This window comes from Oncorhynchus clarkii, chromosome 15 (genome assembly GCF_045791955.1).
Source record: "Oncorhynchus clarkii lewisi isolate Uvic-CL-2024 chromosome 15, UVic_Ocla_1.0, whole genome shotgun sequence".
In the NCBI taxonomy this organism is placed as follows: Eukaryota; Metazoa; Chordata; class Actinopteri; order Salmoniformes; family Salmonidae; genus Oncorhynchus; species Oncorhynchus clarkii.
The window spans coordinates 30461557-30482317 of NC_092161.1; the positions used below are offsets into that span (position 1 = coordinate 30461557).

At 42.8% G+C, this 20761-nt stretch overlaps 1 protein-coding gene across 1 annotated transcript in view; it reads left to right on the plus strand.

The window, feature by feature from the left end:
* LOC139366771 (MAM and LDL receptor class A domain containing 1) overlaps positions 1-20761 on the plus strand; it is a 123965-nt gene that overhangs the window by 34263 nt on the left and 68941 nt on the right. The window contains exons 10-16 of the mRNA XM_071104475.1: positions 831-1204; positions 1415-1878; positions 14566-14653; positions 14893-15072; positions 15443-15602; positions 20019-20175; positions 20588-20698. Of these exons, the coding sequence (XP_070960576.1) occupies positions 831-1204; positions 1415-1878; positions 14566-14653; positions 14893-15072; positions 15443-15602; positions 20019-20175; positions 20588-20698 (1534 nt within the window). The remainder of the gene's footprint in view (positions 1-830; positions 1205-1414; positions 1879-14565; positions 14654-14892; positions 15073-15442; positions 15603-20018; positions 20176-20587; positions 20699-20761) is intronic.

Consider the following 20761-nt stretch of genomic DNA (forward strand, 5'->3'; position numbering starts at 1 on the left):
TACAAACGGCATTAGAAGATTCCATTCCTCATGGTTCAGTAATGGGTCTGATGTTATTTCCACACTGGGGTGCCTCAGGGTATAGCTTTTGATTATCTCAGTACAGTGGCTCACTTTCTCTATGGGGCACCGTGACACTGTGCTACATACAAAATATTTACCGCTGTCTCTCTCAACAGAATAGGCATGAATTGAGATAACGCTGAATTTCTCCCGAACTCATTGGTCTGTAGATATATCACATGCCTATCTAAAGCTCTGCTGTTTTAGACTGCCAATTTGAGTTATAGATGTTCAAGTGCAGTATTTCACTAGCTCTGCCTCTCTCTCCCTCTCTTTTTGCTCTATGAGCATATCCCATTTCGTAGCTTCAGTCAGTAGTGAGACGTGCATCTGAATCGGTCACATTATGACACTTTTATGGCTGTTTAACATCCCTGTCAGAAGACAGATTGTATATTTCCTTTGGATGATTGGAATGCTACATTTGTCAGAAAATTGCAGTTCAAGGGTTTATCAATTTCATTTTCTCCAGAGCAAGCAGAAATGTTCACGTTTAATGTCCGGCATGTTACATTATCATTCCTGGACAAATCATTACCTCGTCTCAAGAAATGAAGTACACTTCAACAGAAAACTCTGATGGGTTGCAAACCAGCCTGGTCAAATGGCTGTTATGTATCAGTAGTATGTAATGAGTGCGTCACAAATTGCAACCTATTCCCTACATAGTGAACTACTTTTGACCAGAGCCAAGTAGTACAGTATAGAGGGAATAGTTTGCCATTTGGGACGCAAACAATTATCCCTCTCTACCCCCACACACCCAGGCATTATAACTCAGGCATCTCGGTGGGGGCTGCAGAAATGTACCTGCGTATCGCTGGCATGGACAACACCACCGTGCTGTGGCAAACCCTCTATAACCAAGGGAACCACTGGAACCGGGTCACGGTGCAGCTGGGCCGAATCACTCAGCCCTTCCAGTTCTTATTGGCTAAGCTCAGCCTGGGCGTGTTTGATGGAGTCTCCGCCCTGGACGACATCAGCTTCCAGAACTGCTTGTTGCCCCCAGCGGTGGAGGCGGTGCAGTGCCCCAGCCACACCCACTTCCACTGCTTGCGGAGCCGGGCATGTGTGGAGCACCTGCAGCTTTGTGACCTGGTGGACGACTGTGGGGATGGCTCGGACGAGGAGGACTGCTGTGAGTCATACTCACACAGACAGACACATAGGCAACCATACAATCAAAATAGAATGTACAGTACATGTGTGAGATACTAAAACATACAACAAAATAGGAACATTTTGGCTAAGCACTTTGCTCTTATAGCACCATATTTTGTGGGACGATAACAGGAAAACTCTTTCTCTCTGTCAATATTGTCTTCCTCTCCATCTCTTCCTCTCTCAGCCGCGGAGCTGATTTGTGACTTTGAACAGGGACTGTGTAGCTGGACCCAGGAGCAGAGCCACAAGGGAGGTGACATCTTTGACTGGACGCACATCCAGGGACCAACGCCCACCCTCCAAACTGGCCCCTGGAAGGACCATACCCTGGGCAACGTCAATGGTCACTACCTGTACATCGAGTCCTCTGCCCCCCAGGAGTTTAAGGACACGGCTGTGCTGGTCAGCCCAGTGTTCCAGCCTACCCTCCACCATGGTAACGGAATGCCCAGCATCGCCACAGGCCCCCGCCACCCCTGTGTGTTCCGCTTCCACTACCACATGTTTGGGTCTCATGTGTTCCGCCTGGCCGTGTACATGAGGACCACCAAGCCTGGCCACGGTCACATGCTGTGGGTGCGCTACGGCGACCAGGGCAACCTGTGGCACAGGAAAACTCTCTACCTCAACAGCGCCAAGCCCTTCCAGGTAACTAGGGTTGCAAAAATCTGGTAAACTTTCCCAAAATTCCCAGGTTTTCTAGAAATCCCAGATTGGAAGTTTCCTGGAATCAGGAGGGAATAAGCAGGAAATTGGGGAATCCTCCAATCAGGATTTCTGGAAAAACAGGGAATTTGGGGAAAGTTCCCTCTTTTGCAACCCTGTAGGTAACTCATTCAAAACTCTTCAAATTAGTGCCAGAGAGAATCTTTATATGTGATGGTTTATTGATGTTGTCGTCTGGTGAGCCTTTCTGATGGATGGTTGGTTTAGTGGTATTTCTGTTATTAAACCACACTTTTACCTCCTAAAGAGATACCCGCCACTGCTCTGAGACTCAACAGAAAACAGTCCACATTGACATCAGTCGGTCAACTGTTCACTTCCAATCGGACAACACAAATTGCATGCTGTAGTTAAACAGGCCTCACTTGAGTTCTTCGTGGTTCTAAAGCCTTGTTCACATTGGCATTTTTTTTGCATATCTGATTGGAAGCTGTTCTTTTCCTGCAGTCTGAATAGCCAAAAAAAGCACATTGAATCAGATATTTCAATGGACATTTCAAACCACCTTTGTAGGTCGTTTTGAAATCAGATACAAATCTGATTCTTGGCCATGCAACTTGATCTGATTTATTTGTCCTCAAGTGGTTTTTAGACTGTTATTTGGCACATCCTGTTGCTTGCTAGCTACTCTGACATTTTTGACAAGAACAAGTTGTAGCTAACGGGCTTGTTAATTGTTTATAAACAAATTAGTGATTGTGCTAGAAAGCGTAACAGCTACCTAGCTAGCTAGTTGACTGCTGTGGATAGCCAAAAATGACTTGTTTTGAAAGTTGCATATTTTTTTCCTTTGAGGCTTTTAAAGTGTTCTTACACTATGATTTTCTTTAAAAAAAAGATTACATTTTTTTTTTTTAACAAACAGAACACATTCCACATCCACAGATGTGGCAGACATAAATAATCTAATAAATAAAACAAAACCAACATATTTGCAGCAGCACTATCTGTGATCATAGCTATTTCCAGCTTTAGCTGAGACAACGAGCAAGGAATTTGTTTTGCAGCACCTTACACAACATCTACAGTATATACACACATTTCCCTAATCACGCCATTCACTCTGTCCAATTTTGAAATATAGTTGTGTAGTGGAGACCAATCTATCAAACCTGGGCTGTCTCTTGAAGAGGTTATAAGTGAGCTTTTCAAGAGGAAGAAAATCAACAGTCTGGTCAATCCACATGTTAAATGTAGAAGAAGAATTAGAAGCCCACAGTAGATAATGATAGTATGTGATAGTCCTAAACACATTTTCTCTGTCTGGATCAAGAACAAAGTCCTGTTGGGCATCAAGAAGATAGACACAGGGTTATATCAAACTGTACATCTAGTATTTTCTGTGCAGCAGTATGTATAGATTGCCAAAATCTGATAATCTCTCTACAACTCCAAAATACATGAATATACAGCAAATTCCACTTTCAGATGTACATCTTTTACAATCAGGAGAAATGTCTGTATTCATTCTATAGAGAAATTTGTAAAAAAAAAAATAAATTAAACAAAACATTTTTATTTTAGTAGAGGAGCAGTATACCCTGTCGCAAACATCCGCCCCACAACTCTTCACTGATAGTCAGACAAAGGTCCTTTTCCCAGATTATTTTCAAAGGGGTAATTGAGGAGCCCACATTCTCAGAAAGGAGTCTATAGATATAGGAGATTTTGCCTTTGGTGGATTGTGCTGTAGCAAGAAGGGTCTCAACTTCATTCAGCTGAGCTCCATAGCTCTCCTTGGAAGTGAATGAGGAAAATGACATGTCTAATATAAAGATATATGTTTTAAATTGGATATTGGCACATTGAATTCACTGCAGAACTCTTGAAAGGATTTCAGTATAGTTGTGTTCTGATGAAACAGGTCTGACATGTTCCTGATCCCGAGAGTATGCCGAAGATGAAAGTTGGCATCACTCAGGGCTTTGGGCAAGTTTGGATTGCATGTTATAGGTGAGTGAGAGCATATCTGTGAGGAAATGCCGAGGTATGTTCTTACAGTCCCTCCATGCTAGTAGGACGTTGTAAATCACAAAGGTTTTGGGTATGTTGCCCACTTCGCTAAAGTTATTCCTGAATATAATTGAGCTTAGGGGCAATGGACCACAGGATTGGGCCTCTTATCTGAATCCACATTGAGTCTTGTCTGTTTGTGATCCATGTTAACATGTTGTGGATTTGTAGTACAATTGAAGGCAGGGAAGTGCAAAACCACTCTTAGAGTCAGGTTTCGATAGAATAGAGTACTTGATCCTAGGTTTTTTTTTTATTGTCCCATATAAATTTGGTGATGCGTTGGTTGGTTGTTTAGAAAAAAGAAACTGGGAGATAACATGGGAGCATCTGAAATAAATAGTTCAATCTAGGGAGGATGTTCATACGGATAGCATTGATTCTTCCGACTAAGCTAATTGGGAGGGAAATCCAGGTTTGGAGATCATTCTTGATTCGATCCAGAATTGGGAGACAATTTTCCTTGAAAAGGCAATTCAGATCTGGTGTTACAAAGCTTCCAAGGTATTGAAACCCCTGTGTCTTCCATTGGAACGGGAAGAGTGTCTTCATAGAGCTGGTGAGTCGAAGATTGAGAAGGAAAACAATGGATTTGTTCAAATATATCTTAAATCCTGACAACTTGCCGCAGTGAGCAATTGTGTCTAAAATGGGAGGGTGGGATTTCTCAGGATTGGATATGTAGAGCAAGACATGATCCGCGTAGAGGCAAATCTTGTTCTGACGGCCACCTGCAGAAACCCCCATAATACTTGGATCGCTCCTCATCAACTCCGCCCCCAACAAGTAGAGCAAGGGGACAGCGAGCATTCTTGTTTTGTTCCACATCTCAAAGGGAATCTGTGAGAGTTCAGACCGTTAGTAGACACCATGGCATTTGAATGAGAATATAGGGACTTAAACCATTTACTAAAGTTTGGTGCCCATATTGAACTTTTCTAAGACGGAGAACAGAAAGCTCCACTCCATCCTGTCAAACGCCTACTCAGTATTCAGTGAAGCCAGCAGGACAGGGGTCTTTTGTGCATTTACCTGATCTATAATATTAAAAAGACGGTTTGGTCCCCTTTTATTATTTTGGGAAGAAGAGTGTTTCGTCTTTTGGCAAGCAATTTGGTAATTATTCTGTAATCGAAAACCTACAAGCTTATGGGCTAGAAGTACGAGCAGGATAGAGGGTCCTTGTCTTTTTTTGAGCAACACTGTAATGCGAGCTGTGTACATAGAGTCTGGGACAGCTCAGTTTTCACAAAAATCATCCAGCGTTGGCATGAAAATGGGGCTAAGCTGGGACCAAAAAGCTTTGTAGAACTCTCTGGAAATCCGTCTGGGCCTGGGGACTTGTTAGGTGGCATGGAAATGATTGCCTCTAGGACCTCCTCAGGAGTGAAGGGGGAGTCGAGATCTTCTTGGTCGGTCTCCGATAGTTTTGGTAGCGAGATTCCTCTATGAAGGAATGGAGTTCTGCTTCTGTATGTTTTCTCTCAGAAGTATATAATTTGCAGTAAAAATCATGAAAAGTAAAATGTATCTTATCTGGATCATAAGTGACCTTGTCGTCTTCTGTTCGGATTGCCATGATTGTATGCTTGAACTGATCTGTTTTAAATTAGTATGCAAGCAATCTGCTAGGCTTGTTGCTATACTCATGGTATTTCTGTTTAGTAAAGAAAACATGTTTTTTTTATCTCTCGAGTATAGTCCAAGTTTAGTTTGGCTTTGGCTGCTTTTAGTTGACTCCAGGAGGACCTGTCTGTTGATTGTTTATATAAATATATACAGTGGGGCAAAAAAGTATTTAGTCAGCCACCAATTGTGCAAGTTCTCCCACTTAAAAAGATGAGAGGCCTGTAATTTTCATCATAGGTACACTTCAACTATGACAGACAAAATGAGAAAGAAAATCCTGAATATCACATTGTAGGATTTGTAATGAATTTATTTGCAAATAAAGGTGGAAAATAAGTATTTGGTCACCTACAAATCAAATCAGTATAAAAGACACCTGTCCACAACCTCACACAGTCACACTCCAAACTCCACTATGGCCAAGACCAAAGAGCTGTCAAAGGACACCAGAAACAAAATTGTAGACCTGCACCAGGCTAGGAAGACTGAATCTGCAATAGGTAAACAGCTTGGTTTGAAGAAATCAACTGTGGGAGCAATTATTAGGAAATGGAAGACATACAAGACCACTGATAATCTCCCTCGATCTGGGGCTCCACGCAAGATCTCACCTCGTGGGGTCAAAATGATCACAAGAACGGTGAGCAAAAATCCCAGAACCACACGGGGGGACCTAGTGAATGACCTGCAGAGAGCTGGGACCAAAGTAACAAAGCCTACCATCATTAACACACTACACCGCCAGGGACTCAAATCCTGCAGGCCAGATGTGTCCCCCTGCTTAAGCCAGTACATGTCCAGGCCCGTCTGAAGTTTGCTAGAGAGCATTTGGATGATCCAGAAGAAGATTGGGAGAATGTCATATGGTCAGAGGAAACCAAAATATAACTTTTTGGTAAAAACTCAACTCATCGTGTTTGGAGGACAAAGAATGCTGAGTTGCATCCAAAGAACACCATACCTATTGTGAAGCATGGGGGTGGAAACATCATGCTTTGGGACTGTTTTTCTGCAAAGGGACCAGGACAACTGATCCGTGTAAAGGAAAGAATGAATGGGACCATGTATTGTGAGATTTTGAGTGAAAACCTCCTTCCATCAGCAAGGGCATTGAAGCTGAAACATGGCTGGGTCTTTCAGCATGACATTGATCCTAAACACACCGCCCGGGCAACGAAGGAGTGGCTTCGTAAGAAGCATTTCAAGGTCCTGGAGTGGCCTAGCCAGTCTCCAGATCTCAACCCCATAGAAAATATTTGGAGGGAGTTGAAAGTCTGTGTTGCCCAGCAACAGCCCCAAAACATCACTGCTCTAGAGGAGATCTGCATGGAGGAATGGGCCAAAATACCAGCAACAGTGTGTGAAAACCTTGTGAAGACTTACCGAAAATGTTTGACCTCTGTCATTGCCAACAAAGGGTATATAACAAAGTATTGAGATAAACTTTTGTTATTGACCAAATACTTATTTTCCACCACAATCTGCAAATAAATTCATAAAAAATCCTACAATGTGATTTTCTGGAATTCTTTTTCTAATTTTGTCTGTCATAGGTGAAGTGTACATATGATGAAAATTACAGGCCTCTCTCATCTTTTTAAGTGGGAGAACTTGCACAATTGGTGGCTGACTAAATACATTTGTGCCCCACTGTATATATAGGTTTTTTTTCAGCATTCCAGCTCCCTTTCAAAATCTAACCTGTGTGCTTCCATTGCTATTTTCTTAGAGGAAGCATATGCAAATAGATGACCTCTTAGTGTGGCTTTGGGAGCATCCCACATTGTGGCCGGAGAAACATTAAAGTCTTTGCTGTCTTGTGTATAGTTGTCTATCCATGAAGTGACCAATGTATGGAATGCTTTGTTTTATAAAATGGAGTTGTTGAATTTCCAATTCTTTGACCATGGGACGTTTTTACAGAGGTCAAAGCAGAGGCGGACAAAGGCGTGATTTGAAAGTGCTATGGGTTCGATTGTACAGTGGCAGAAGTTATGGGATAAAAATGTACTCTATACGAGAGTAGGTGTTATGGACATTGGAGTAGTATGTATAGTCCACAGTCCCTCTCCTGGTATCTATCAGTCCCCATTCTCCTTAGTAAGAGATTTCAACGTCTTTGCCGATCTAGGGTTTGTGGTGGGGACTTGAGATGATTTGTTCAGAGTTGAGTTGAGGGTACAATTAAAATCTCCAGCCAGCACGCCAAAGGAAACGCAATGCTCATTGAACAGGGTTATCATTTTCAACATGAAAGTGGGAGTATCTGTGTTAGGGGGCGTATATATTGAAGATAGTAATTGGTTGCCCGTACAGTGACCCAGTTATTATAGGAAATCTTCCCTCTGGATCAGATGTGTTTTTGTCAATTTTGAATGGAACATGCTTATGGATAAATATGGCTGTGCCTCTATTGTTAGATTTGAAAGATAAACAAACACACCTGTCCCACCCAAGCTCTGCTCAGTTTAGCGTGTTCGCTAAACTGGCATCACAGAGGTCTCTTGTCGTAGCGCAATGTCGGCTTTTTCTTTTTTGAGAGCATAGTATCTTTTTCCGTTGTATTGCAGGACCTAGCCCATGGCAGTTCCATGTCAGTAGATTAAAGATACTAGTCAAAGTCATAGTACAGTTATGGAACTCTAGTGCAAGTCATCTCTGGGTATATAGGTGGATAATAGTTACAGCTGCCATCACATGAAATTTAAAAAAAAAAACAATTTCTGAACACCCCAGCCAAATTCCCAAACAACTCGACATACTGTTTGTTTCCTGTTGGATCTGTTAACCCCAAGCTTAGTCGCAATTCTGTGTTTCCGAAAAATGCGATCAATGCCTCATCCTCTCCGCCCCGCATTAACTGAGTGACAATGTAGCATCCGTCCAGGCCACAGTTAAAAAGAGAGGGAGAAATAAAGTAAATAAAAGCAATAGCCCAGCCTCCAAATAAATCCTCCAAATCCTCCAAAGGACATAGGCTTAATCCCGAGTGGCGCAGCGGTTTAAGGCACTGCATCTCAGTGCTAGAGGCGTCACTGCAGACACACTGATTCGAATCCAGGCTATATCCCAACCTGCCGTGATTGGGAGTCCCATAGGGCGGCATACAATTGGTTCAGCGTCGTCCAGGTTTGGCCGGTGTAGGTCGTCATTGTAAATAAGAATTTGTTCTTTAACTGACTTGCCTAGTTAAATAAAGGTTAAATAAATCAAAAACAGAAGTGAGGGAACAAATCCCTAAGAGGTATCTATAGGATAAGTTATTTGTTATATCAACAGAATAAAAACGCAATCATACACATGAACATCAACTTGACAACACTGATCCTCCTGTTGATGTGTCTCCCAAATAGCCTACATGTTCTACAGACAAGATAACACGCTGTAAATGGTTCATTGTCCCACTTCACATTAAAGGTGAAATAAAAGAAGGCTAAAACGTTAGTAGGCCTAGGTTAGGCTATAGGGCATATTCCTCTCGCAGACAAAATAAAAAATAAATAAAAGGATGGATAAAAGGATTCAACAGAGGATGAGGTTGGCAGTTGTTGGGCCTTGGGAAGGGACGTGTTCTCACGCTCCTGGCTAATGGCGCTAGTTTTTTTCCTGAAGCTAGCTGTTTCTTGGAGGCTTTTTCGGTGGCTATTGCTCGAGTCCGGGTTAAAATGTCACAGGTAACGTTGCCTTTTGTAGCCGCCGTGGCTATTTTGACTATAGCTAACGGGGTTTAACTTGAAGTGGAGGTAAGATTAAGAATTGGAAATGACTTGTGCGGAACTCTCAGTTCATGCGGCCATCTCGTTCAAGAGTCCCGTGATCCCCCTTTACACTATGATTTTGAACACTCAAAACAACTGGGAAGCGTCCATGGCAGGCATTGTTGTCGCCATAGCTTGCTACATAACCTCTGAGTGATAAAAAGCATGAGCACCACCACCAATCAACCTACACTTCTGCGCACACACCCATTGTTACTATGACAACTAGCGTAGCCATGATAGCAAATGACTGCTGTCTGAACACACACACACATCCAATTTGGTCACTTGTAACTTGCTGTTTGGGCAGTCAGTATTCCAAAACAGATTTGAAAAACAAAACTGATTTGAGCATTAAGGTGTGAACAAGGCTTAATTGCACTGAAGCAAAGAGGGCCTGATTAAGTTACTAGCTAATATGCTGTAGTCAGGGGTTGTCACGTTCTTCCCTAGACTCGGCATATCTCCCCTCTGTCCAATAAACTTGGGTTTATTCCAGCTCACATCCAATTAACAGTCCAGATTAATTGGCTCTGGCCTGAGGTGAGCTGTAGGAGGTGTAAAAGCAGCCCTCTAAGGGTGGAGGAGATCCACTCACTCACTCACTCACTCACTCACTCACACGTTGCTCTATCAGTCCGAATTACGGGGGAGAAAGGGAGAGGTAAGATCTGCTGAATGAGACATGAGTTCCTCTAAACTCAACAAAAGTCAAACTTTGGGGGCGGTCTCTAAATATTGATAATTTGACCGGGACGGGACGCGCACCGACAGCAAGATGCATCTACCTCACCGAAGAAAACATTTGAGCAAGCGAAACAGCGCCCCTTTGTCTCAGTATGTGTAGCCCATGTATCGGATACTGTCTGGCCAAAAAGAGTATGACAATTCACCTCTCCAGTGAGATAGATTGAGCCACTTTCAAATTGAAGGATAATTATGAAACATTCTTCCATACTTTTTTTGTTGTTCACATTTTTGGGGGACGCATGGTTTCCCGTGGCATCCATGAATACACCCCACTGTAGTAGGCTTAATGACAATCACCAAATGTCATTACACTTATGGTGTTTGTAACAGATATCTCTTAACATTTATCAAATGGGTCAAACGTGCACAGTGCACTGGAATTATGGACGAACGTGCACAGCCGCAGGTAGCCTACTTTTTGAAGTGATTTGTTTCACAATCGGATGAAAACATCATGAATGGTTGTGTTAATGCCACATTAAAATGTAATACATGTTTACTGTTACATTTTGTCTTTACTATTAGGCCCATAGAAAATATTAGGCCCAATAGGCTCCCCCGAATGTCACGGTATAATTCTCACTCTGTGTGGAATTCTAATATACTGAACAAAAATATAAATGCAACATGCAACAATTTCAAAGATTTCACTGAGTTACAGTTCATATGAGGAAATCAGTCAGTTGAAATGAATTCACTAGATTCTAATCTATGGATTTCACATGACTGGGAATACAGATATGCATCTGTTGGTCACAGATACCTTAAAAAAAAATGGGCCTCACAATGGGCCTCAAGATCTCGTCACGGTATTTTTGTGCATTCAAATTGCCATAGATAAAGTGCAATAGTATTCGTTGTTCGTAGCTTAAGCCTACCAATACCATAACCTCACCGCCACAATGGGGCACTCTGGTCACAACGTTGACATCAGTAAACTGTTCGCCCACAAAACTCCATACACGTGGTCTGTGGTTGGGAGACCGGTAATATGTACTGCCAAATTCTCTAAAACTACATTGAAGGTGGCTTAGGGTAGAGAAATGAACATTACATTCTCTGGCAACAGCTCTGGTGGACATTCCTACAGTCAGCATGCCAATTGCACACTCCTTCAACATTTGAGACATTTGTTGTTGTGTTGTGTGACAAAACTGCACATTTTAGACCACAAGGTGCACCTGTGTAATGATCCTGCTGTTTAATCAGCTTCTTGATATGTCATACCTATCATATGGATGGATTATCTTGGTAAAGAAGAAATGCTCACTGACAGGGATATAAACAACATTTGAGAGAAATAAGCTTTTTGTATGGAACATTTCTGTGATATTTTATTTCAGCTCATGAAACATGGGACCAATACTTTACATGTTGCGTTTATATTTTTGTCCAGTATAGAACAGACCTGGGGGTGGTCAGTGGGGGAGTTTTTTCATTAGCTTACTAGCTACCAGTTAATTGGATTTGAAGAGAGACGTTGGAGTAAAAGGTGTAGTGCAATTTCTTTTAGTTGAGGGAGCGCAATAAAAACATAATTACTTAATCATTTCCTAATCAAAATTTGTAGCCTATTGAATATCATTGTAGAATTGGTCTATGCATAAAATGCATCCTCCAATTGCAATGTCTCCCTATGCCCACACGTATTGTCGCAAGAACATTTACATTTTTAATTCCCTCAAACACCAAGTTAAACTGCATGCCAATCATTTGATCTCGATCAGTTTCATGGGAATACTCATTTAGATTTTGAATGACTGTTTTGTGAGCGAATTAAAGCATACGGCGTTATCAAACTATTATCTCGTAGGCCTATTTTGTTTCGATCAAAACAGACAGTGCAGAGTATTACATAGGGCTGCATCTCGGAGAGTATTCAGACCCTTGACTTTTTGTTGTGTTACGGCCTGATTCTAAAATGGATAAAAAAAAATAAAAAATCTTCATCAACCTACTCACAATACCCCAAATGACAAAGTGAAAACAGGCTTTTAGAATTTTTTTGCAAATGTAAAAAAAACAAAAACAAAAATACCTTATTTACATAAGTATTCAAACCCTTTGCTATGAGACACGAAATTGAGCTCAGGTGCGTCGTGTTTCCATTGATCATCCTTGAGATATTTCTACAACTTGATTGGAGTCCACCTGTGGTTAATTCAATTGATTTGACATGATTTGGAAGGCACACACCTGTCTATATAAGGTCCCACATTTGACAGTGCATTTCAGAGCAAAAAAACATTCCATGAGGTCGAAGGAATTGTCCATAGAGACCCGCAACAGGATTGTGTCGAGGCACAGATCTGGGGAAGGGTACCAAAAAATGTCTGCAGCATTGAAGGTCCCCAAGAACACAGTGGTCTCCATCATTCTTAAATGGAAGAAGTTTGGAACCGCCAAGACTCTTCCTAGAGCTGGCTGCCCGGCCAAACTGAGCAATCGGGGGAGAAGGGCCTTCGTCAGGGAGGTGACCAAAAACCCAATGTTCACTCTAACAGAGCTCTAGAGTTACTCTGTGGAGATGGGAGAACCTTCCAGGAGTACAACCATCTCTGCAGCACTTCACCAATCAGGACTTTATAGTAGAGTGACCAGACAGAAGCCACTCTTCAGTAAAAGGCACATGACAGCCCTCTTGGAGTTTGCCAAAAGGCACCTAAAGACTCTCAGTCCATGAGAAACAAGATTCTCTGGTTTGATGAAACCAAGATTGAACTATTTGGCCTGAATGCCAAGCGTCATGTCTGGAGGAAACCTGGCACCATCCCTACAGTGAACCATGGTGGTGGTTCACACTGTGGGGATGTTTTTCAGCAGCAGGGACTGGGAGACTAGTCAGGATCGAGGAAAAGATGAACAGAGAAAAGTACAGAGCGCTCAGGAAGTCAGACTGGGGCAAAGGTTCACCTTCAAACAGGACAATGACCATAAGCACACAGACTAGACAACGCAGGAGTGGGTTCGGGACAAGTCTCTGAATGTCCTTGAGTGGCCCAGCCAGAGCCCGGACTTGAACACGATTAAACATCTCTGAAGAGACCTGAAAATAGCTGTGCAGCAACGCTCCCCATCCAACCTGACAGAGCTTGAGAGTATCTGCAGAGAAGAATGGGAGAAACTCCCCAAATAGAGGTGTGCCAAGCTTGTAGCGTCATACCCAAGAAGACTCAAGGCGATAATCGCTGCTGAAGGTGCTTCAACAAAGTACTAAATAAAGGGTCTGAATACTTTTGCTTTCTCATTATGGGGTATTGTTTGTAGATTGAAAGGTAACAAAATGTGGAAAAAGTCAAGTGGTCTGAATACTGTCCGAATGCACTGCATATCCTGCCTAGTGCCTCGAGTTGTTGAGTTTTGGCCTCATGAGTAGTTATTTTTTACTATTCAGTTTCAGATAAGAAATGACTGAGGAGGTATATGCTACTATGTTCGGTACTGTTATGTAAAATAATAATGAATCGTGTGATCTTGTAAACGATCACCATTGTGAGAAGTGATAATCTTCAATTTGTAATAATAGTAACAATACAAATGTGATGAGTAGGACTATTAGATGTAGGTCAAATCTTCATGAAGGTTATTGAGTGATTTGAGCCCCCTTCGATCCCTGGTGCAGAAAGGACAGGCAGTGAATTTGGAAATAAATCACATGGGTATGATGGTAAGGTTCATATGGTGGATCAGTATTTTTGCACATGGACAGTTGGGCGAGTTCAAGTGCGTACGACATGAACCCCAAGTCCATAAAAAAAACTGTTTTGAGGACAGCCGTTTTAGCAACCCCTGATAGAGTTTTCTGTCTTTAACGGTTCTTCTTACATCGGATTTGGCCAACTCATTTGGCCCAGAGAGAGAGAGAGAGAAGACAAGGAAGAAATCACAATTTACCTACCTATATGCTGCTATAGTCTACACATTTAGTTAGTCTGCCATTCTACCGTTTTCATGGAATTTTTGTGGTAATTAAATACTATTTATTTAGAATTTATCGGAATCTATTTTCCAGAAATATTTGTACCAGCTTCGTGTATTCTCTAATAGGAAAAAGTGAGGGAGTGACACTCCCCCGCGCTACAACAGCACTACATCTCTAGTTGTAGTGCTTGACTTGCTCAGGACTCAGCGTTTTGGGTTTATGCTGAAACGACAATCTACAACTGTGTTCTGAGGTAAATTGTTCTCCGTACTGTGCTGCTCTCCTGGTAGAGTGACAGTTACCAGGCTATAGGCTGAACCTGCTGAGGAGGCTGAAAGGGACATAGGGAATAGAGTGTAATTTGAGATGCAGCCCTATGTTGTGCACTTCTATTGACCAATGCCCATATAGCTGTTCACTACATAGGGAATCAGTTGCCATTTGGGACACTACCATAAAATACAGTATCGCACACTGCACTTAGATGGAAAACAAACATACACACACAGAGCCATACATTGTTGTTTGTGTTGGCAGATTCTGGTCGAGGGCACAGTCGGTGATGACTTCAATGGAGACATCGCCATTGATGACCTGTCCTTCCTGGACTGTGTGCTCTATAATGGTAATTAGTATACATACTTCAGCAAGACCCTTATTCAAAAATATTCAACATCTATTATTATTATTTAGACCACTTCCCCTACCATAAAACATTTTTGGGACAGCTGAGGTAAGCACACCATTTTTCTTCAGGAAGATTTCCGATTGTAGTTATACCTTACCACCAGCATGTAAAACTGTGTCCCACTCTAGATTGAGTTACAGTTTGTTGGATGTGTTGTGTGTATTTGTTTGTTTCAGGGGACTTGCCCTCGGTGAGCCCTACCACCCCCTTCCCCCCGACGGAAGCCCCTACAGTCCAGCCCCACATCTGCCCAGAGGGGAAGTTTGTGTGTGGTGCGCACGGAGAGTGTGTGGACCAGAGCAGGGTGTGTGACTTTAGACATGACTGCTCCGATGGGTTGGATGAGCAGCACTGTGGTGGGTAGTGACCTTGTTCCCTCAGATCAGGGACAGTGTGTATATAGGATAAGGTCTTGCCTCCCCATTTAAACTTTTCAACTGTGTGTCTCAAAGGCAAATCTGCTTGATACATATGGCCCCTGGGCTGTGATTTGACCAGAATTTGATTATTGGAATTTTTCCCTTCTCTTTCTTTCTCTCCCACCCTATTTCTGTCCTTGCTGTGCACTCTCTTCATCCACAGAGAAGACCGAGACCACTAGAATTGTCTTGAATCAGAAATAGAATTGTTCAGAATTTTAAAAGACCATAGGTATTGTCTAATGGTTGTTTGTTTGTTTGTTTGTTTGTTTGTTTGTTTCTTTCTTTCTTTCTGTGTGTCCCCCAGTAAAGGAGGTATGTGATTTTGAGGGGGGTGTTGCATGTGGCTGGGAGAGGGTCAGTCCTGCTCCCTCTGTCCTGCTCCATTCATTCCGCTGGCTCCCTGACCAGGGAAACACCGTACACCTCGGAGAGCAGTACCACCGGCCAGTCATCGACCACACCCTGTGAGTCACAAACACATGCACAGACACAGGCACACACGTACACGTACAGTACAGGCACACATACGTGCACACACACACACACTAGAAACGTGCATGCCCACCTGAGGATCACTCCTTTTTAGCCATCTGAAAATCCACTTGTCACTTAAATATCACTGGATTGATGGCTTTCATTTTACTGTAGTGACTCTTGCTTAGTTTTTTCCCGTTAACGTAGCGACCGCGCAAAGTTTGTAATGACCTGACAAACACACTCTGGTAATGGCTGAAGTGGGCTCAGTGGAATAAATTGGCTTGTGATGCATTTATAAGAATGCCAATGCACCGGCTCGGCAATTACATCACAAGAAAGGTAACTTTATTTTAGTTGGTGTTGATTTTTTGTGTAATTAAAAACTATATTTATTTATATATATATATATATATATATATTCTTTAATGTTTATTTAACTAGGCAAGTCAGTTAATAAGAACAAATTCTTATTTACAATGACGGCCTAAGAACAGTGGGTTAACTGCCTTGTTCAGGGGCAGAGCAACAGATTTTTACCTTGTCAGCTCGGGAATTCAATCCACCAACCTTTCGGTTACTAGCCCAACGCTCTAACCACTAGGCTACCTGCCACCCCAATTGAAAAAACAAATGATTTAATACAGTTGAAAGGTTTACAAATCAAATGCGCTAAAATGAAATCAACTTCTGAAAATGAACATTCGGATGAACTATCCGCCGCCATTGTTGCAACCCCTATTACCAGCCTGTTCAACCTCTCTTTCGTATTGCCCAAGATCCCTAAAGTTTGGAAAGCTGACGCGGTCATCCCCCTCGTCAAAGGGGGTGATACTCTAGACCCAAACTGTTACAGACCTATAGCCATCCTGTCTATCTAAAGTCTTCGAAAGCCAAGTTAATAAACAGATCACTGACCGGTCACGGGTGCACCTCAGCCACGCTCAAGGTACTAAACGGTATCATAACCGCCATCGATAAAAGACCGTACTGTGCAGCCGTCTTCATCGACTTGGCCAAGGCTTTCGACTCTGTCAATCACCGTATTCTTATCGGCAGACTCAATAGCCTTGGTTTTTCTAATGACTGCCTCGCCTGGTTCACCAACTACTTTGCAGACAGAGTTCAGTGTGTCAAATCGGAGGGCATGTTGTCCGGACCTCTGGCAGTCTCTATGGGGGTGCCACAGGGTTCAATTCTCGGGCCGACTCTTTTCTCTGTATATATCAATGATGTCACTCTTGCTGCGGGCGATTCCCTGATCCACCTCTACGCAGACGACACCATTCTGTATACTTATGGCCCTTCCTTGGACACTAACTAACCTCCAAATGAGCTTCAGTGCCATACAACACTCCTTCCGTGGCCTCCAACTGCTCTTAAACACTAGTAAAACTAAATGCATGCTTTACAACCGTTCGCTGCCCGCACCCTCCCGCCCGACTAGCATCACCACCCTGGACGGTTCCGACCTAGAATATGTGGACAACTATAAATACCTAGGTGTCTGGTTAGACTGTAAACTCTCCTTCCAGAATCATATTAAACATCTCCAATCCAAAATCAAATCTAGAATCGGCTTTCTATTTCGCAACAAAGCCTCCTTCACTCACGCCGCCAAACTTACCCTAGTAAAACTGACTATCCTACCGATCCTCGACTTCGGCAGCGTCATCTACAAAATAGCTTCCAATACTCTACTCAGCAAACTGGATGCAGTCTATCACAGTGCCATCCATTTTGTTACCAAATCACCTTATACCACCCACCACTGTGACCTGTATGCTATTGTCGGCTGGCCCTCACTACATATTCGTCGCTAGACCCACTGGCTCCAGGTCATCTATAAGTCTATGCTAGGTAAAGCTCCGCCTTATCTCAGTTCACTGGTCACGATAACAACACCCACCCATAGCACACGTTCCAGCAGGTATATCTCACTGATCATCCCCAAAGCCAACACCTCATTTGGCCGCCTTTCCTTCTAGTTCTCTGCTGCCAGTGACTGGAACGAATTTCAAAAATCACTGAAGTTGGAGACTTATTTCCCTCACCAACTTTAAACATCAACTTTCTGAGCAGCTAACCGATTGCTGCAGCTGTACATAGTCCATCTGTAAATAGCCCACCCAATCTACCTACCTCATCCCCATACTGTTTTTATTTTATTAACTTTTCTGCTCATTTGCACACCAGTATCTCTACTTTCACATCATCATCTGCTCATTTATCACTCCAGTGTTAATCCGCTAAATTGTAATTATTCGCTCCTATGGCCTATTTATTGCCTACCTCCTCATGCCTTTTGCACACACTGTATATAGACTTTCTTTTTTGTCTCTACTGTGTCATTGGCTTGTTTATTGTTTACTCCATGTGTAACTCTGTGCTGTTGTCTGTGTCACACTGCTTTGCTTTATCTTGGCCAGGTCGCAGTTGTAATGAGAACTAGTTAAATAAAAGGTGAAATAAATAAAAATAAATAAAAATGTCTAATCTTGCAGACAATGTAAAGTATGTATAGATGGGTGTAATCTAGAGCCAAGAGTTTAGATTTTTAAATGTGTGGGTATCCTTGTCTTGACACACTTGTTGAATTATGCAAGAGAATGTGACAACAGTAATTAATGAGGCAGCCTAGACACGGCAGGTGAGTGCAGGTAGGCCTAGACACGGCAGGTGAGTGCAAGTAGGCCTAGACACGGCAGGTGAGTGCAGGTAGGCCTAGACACGGCAGGTGAGTGCAGGTAGGCCTAGACACGGCAGGTGAGTGCAGGTAGGCCTAGACACGGCAGGTGAGTGCAGGTAGGCCTAGACACGGCAGGTGAGTGCAGGTAGGCCTAGACACGGCAGGTGAGTGCAGGTAGGCCTAGACACGGCAGGTGTGTTGTGGTTGCAGCCCTGTTCCACCAATTTATATGAATTTATTCATGTGGGAAATACACCCAGTGTATATATGCAAATGAGGAACATACTTTTCTTTATTTTATCACAAAATATATTTAAAAAAATACCTGATATACTAAGGAAATGTAAAGAAAGATATATATTTTACAATAACAATTTCGATGACCATTTCTACACACACACACCGGGGTCAAAAAACACCATCACAGCCCTCTGAGACATCCTCTGAAACTGAGTAATGATGTTTCAGAATGTTACCTGTCTGGGCTATGATTGCCTATCTGAGGGGTTGACAGTGAGAGCAGAAATCAACTCCTCCACTCTATTACTGTCATTTCCTGTCCTTTCCTCTTGTAGCCAGTGGGCCAGAGTACGGGTGCAATCATCCCTCTTCCCTCCCTTCCTCCTCCCTCTTTCCCTCACTCCTGCTGCAGTCCTTTACTCTTCAGTAACAGACGATTACTAAGCTCCGGCAGCCATGGAAGTGAGAGGGGGAACTGGTCTTCTCCAAGCCCAAGGGGAGCCTCTCCTCTCTTGGGTAGGAAGGGTGAAGAGGCATGGTATCCAGGGAGCTGTGAGCTTATGGAGATGGATGAAAGCAGTCAAGCGAATCACAGCCCTCTGCTCTATTCTCCCATGGTTGTAAAGGATGACTGTGATTGACAATCTGTAGGGGCCTGGGTCTAGTACAGGGAGAGATAGATGAGTTTCAGTGACCTGCCTCTGCCTCTGTGGGCGGACACTCTATGTGTGGGGTGGGAGACGGTGGAGGACTTGTCAGACGTGGAGAGCGTGTACTTGAGCTGCGCGGGAAAAGACGAGGATGCCGTCGAGGTAGACGAACACAAACCGGTTCAAAATGTCACGGAGAACGTTATTAACCAGGACCTGGAACACAGCAGGAGCGTTGGTCAGACCGAATGGCATCACCAGGTATACGTAGCGTTCGCTAGCCGTGTTGAAGGCTGTCTTCCACTCCAGTGGCAGAGTCCGTAAGGTACAGAATGGCAGGCAGGGTCAGGACGGGCAGAATGATCAAAACCGGAAGAACTAGAAAACAGGGACTAAAGAGACACGGAATAACATGCTGTTCAGCTTGACGAGACAAGACAAACTGGCAACAGACAAACAGGAAACACAGGTATAAATGCACAGGGGAAAATGGGTGACACCTGGAGGGGGGTAGAGACAAGCACAAGACAGGTGAAACAGATCAGGGTGTGACAATTACAGTGTATTTGTTCTTACCCAACCCTATTTCCCATAAACTAATACTTTCTACAGTTTCTATTCATTATCATATATATTGTATTGCACTTTAAGGTAATTGTCTTTCATGGTCATCTCTATTTATTGTCTCCGTTTGTTGTATGTGTCTGAACCACGGCTATAGCCTTAAATAGAATTGCCCCATGGTGACAAATAAAGTTGTTTGAATTCAATTGAATTGTGTTAATAATGTGAACCTCTAACCTCCCCTCTTCTTGCATCTACACTAGTGGCAGTCCAGAGGGTTGGTACATGTATGCAGACAGCTCCAACGGTGGTTACGGCCACATCACCGACCTGCAGACCCCTGTCATCTCCTCCACTGGACCCCAGTGCACCTTGGGATTCTGGTATCACATGAGCGGCTTCACTGTGGGAACCCTGCAGGTGAATGAATCCCATAGAGTCTCTCAGATGTATCACCAAGAAAAGAGAAAATAAGAAGTGTTGCGTTGTTTCTGTGAAAAAATATATACATGGTATTCATAGGAAACAAGGGTCTAAATAGACTGAGAATACATTTTATCTTAAAAACAATGCAACAAAAAAACATGGCACTTATTTTGTCATCTAAATTAAAAAGCCTTTGTTTTTTATGGCAGGCTTTAATTTTTTTTTCTCACATTTTTTACATAAGCTTAAACGTATTTTGTTTTGACTCTCAAAAGTACTTTGCACCACAATATACCATATGGTGAATAAAATACGGCCAATGGCCATGACAATGTTTTTAAAAAATATTTTTTTTTTATCACAAAGCTGTGGTACAATTGTGAGATTTTCTTACTGTATTTCACAGGTGTTATTGAAGTATGGAAATGTCACCCATGAAGTGTGGTCCCAGACTGGTAACCAAGGCAACAAATGGAGACGTGGAGAAGTGTTTCTCGGAATCGACCATGACTTCCAGGTCTGTCAATCATCTTGTCTTGGAGAGAACCAAGTCCATAAATCCATCTGTCACAGGTCTTGT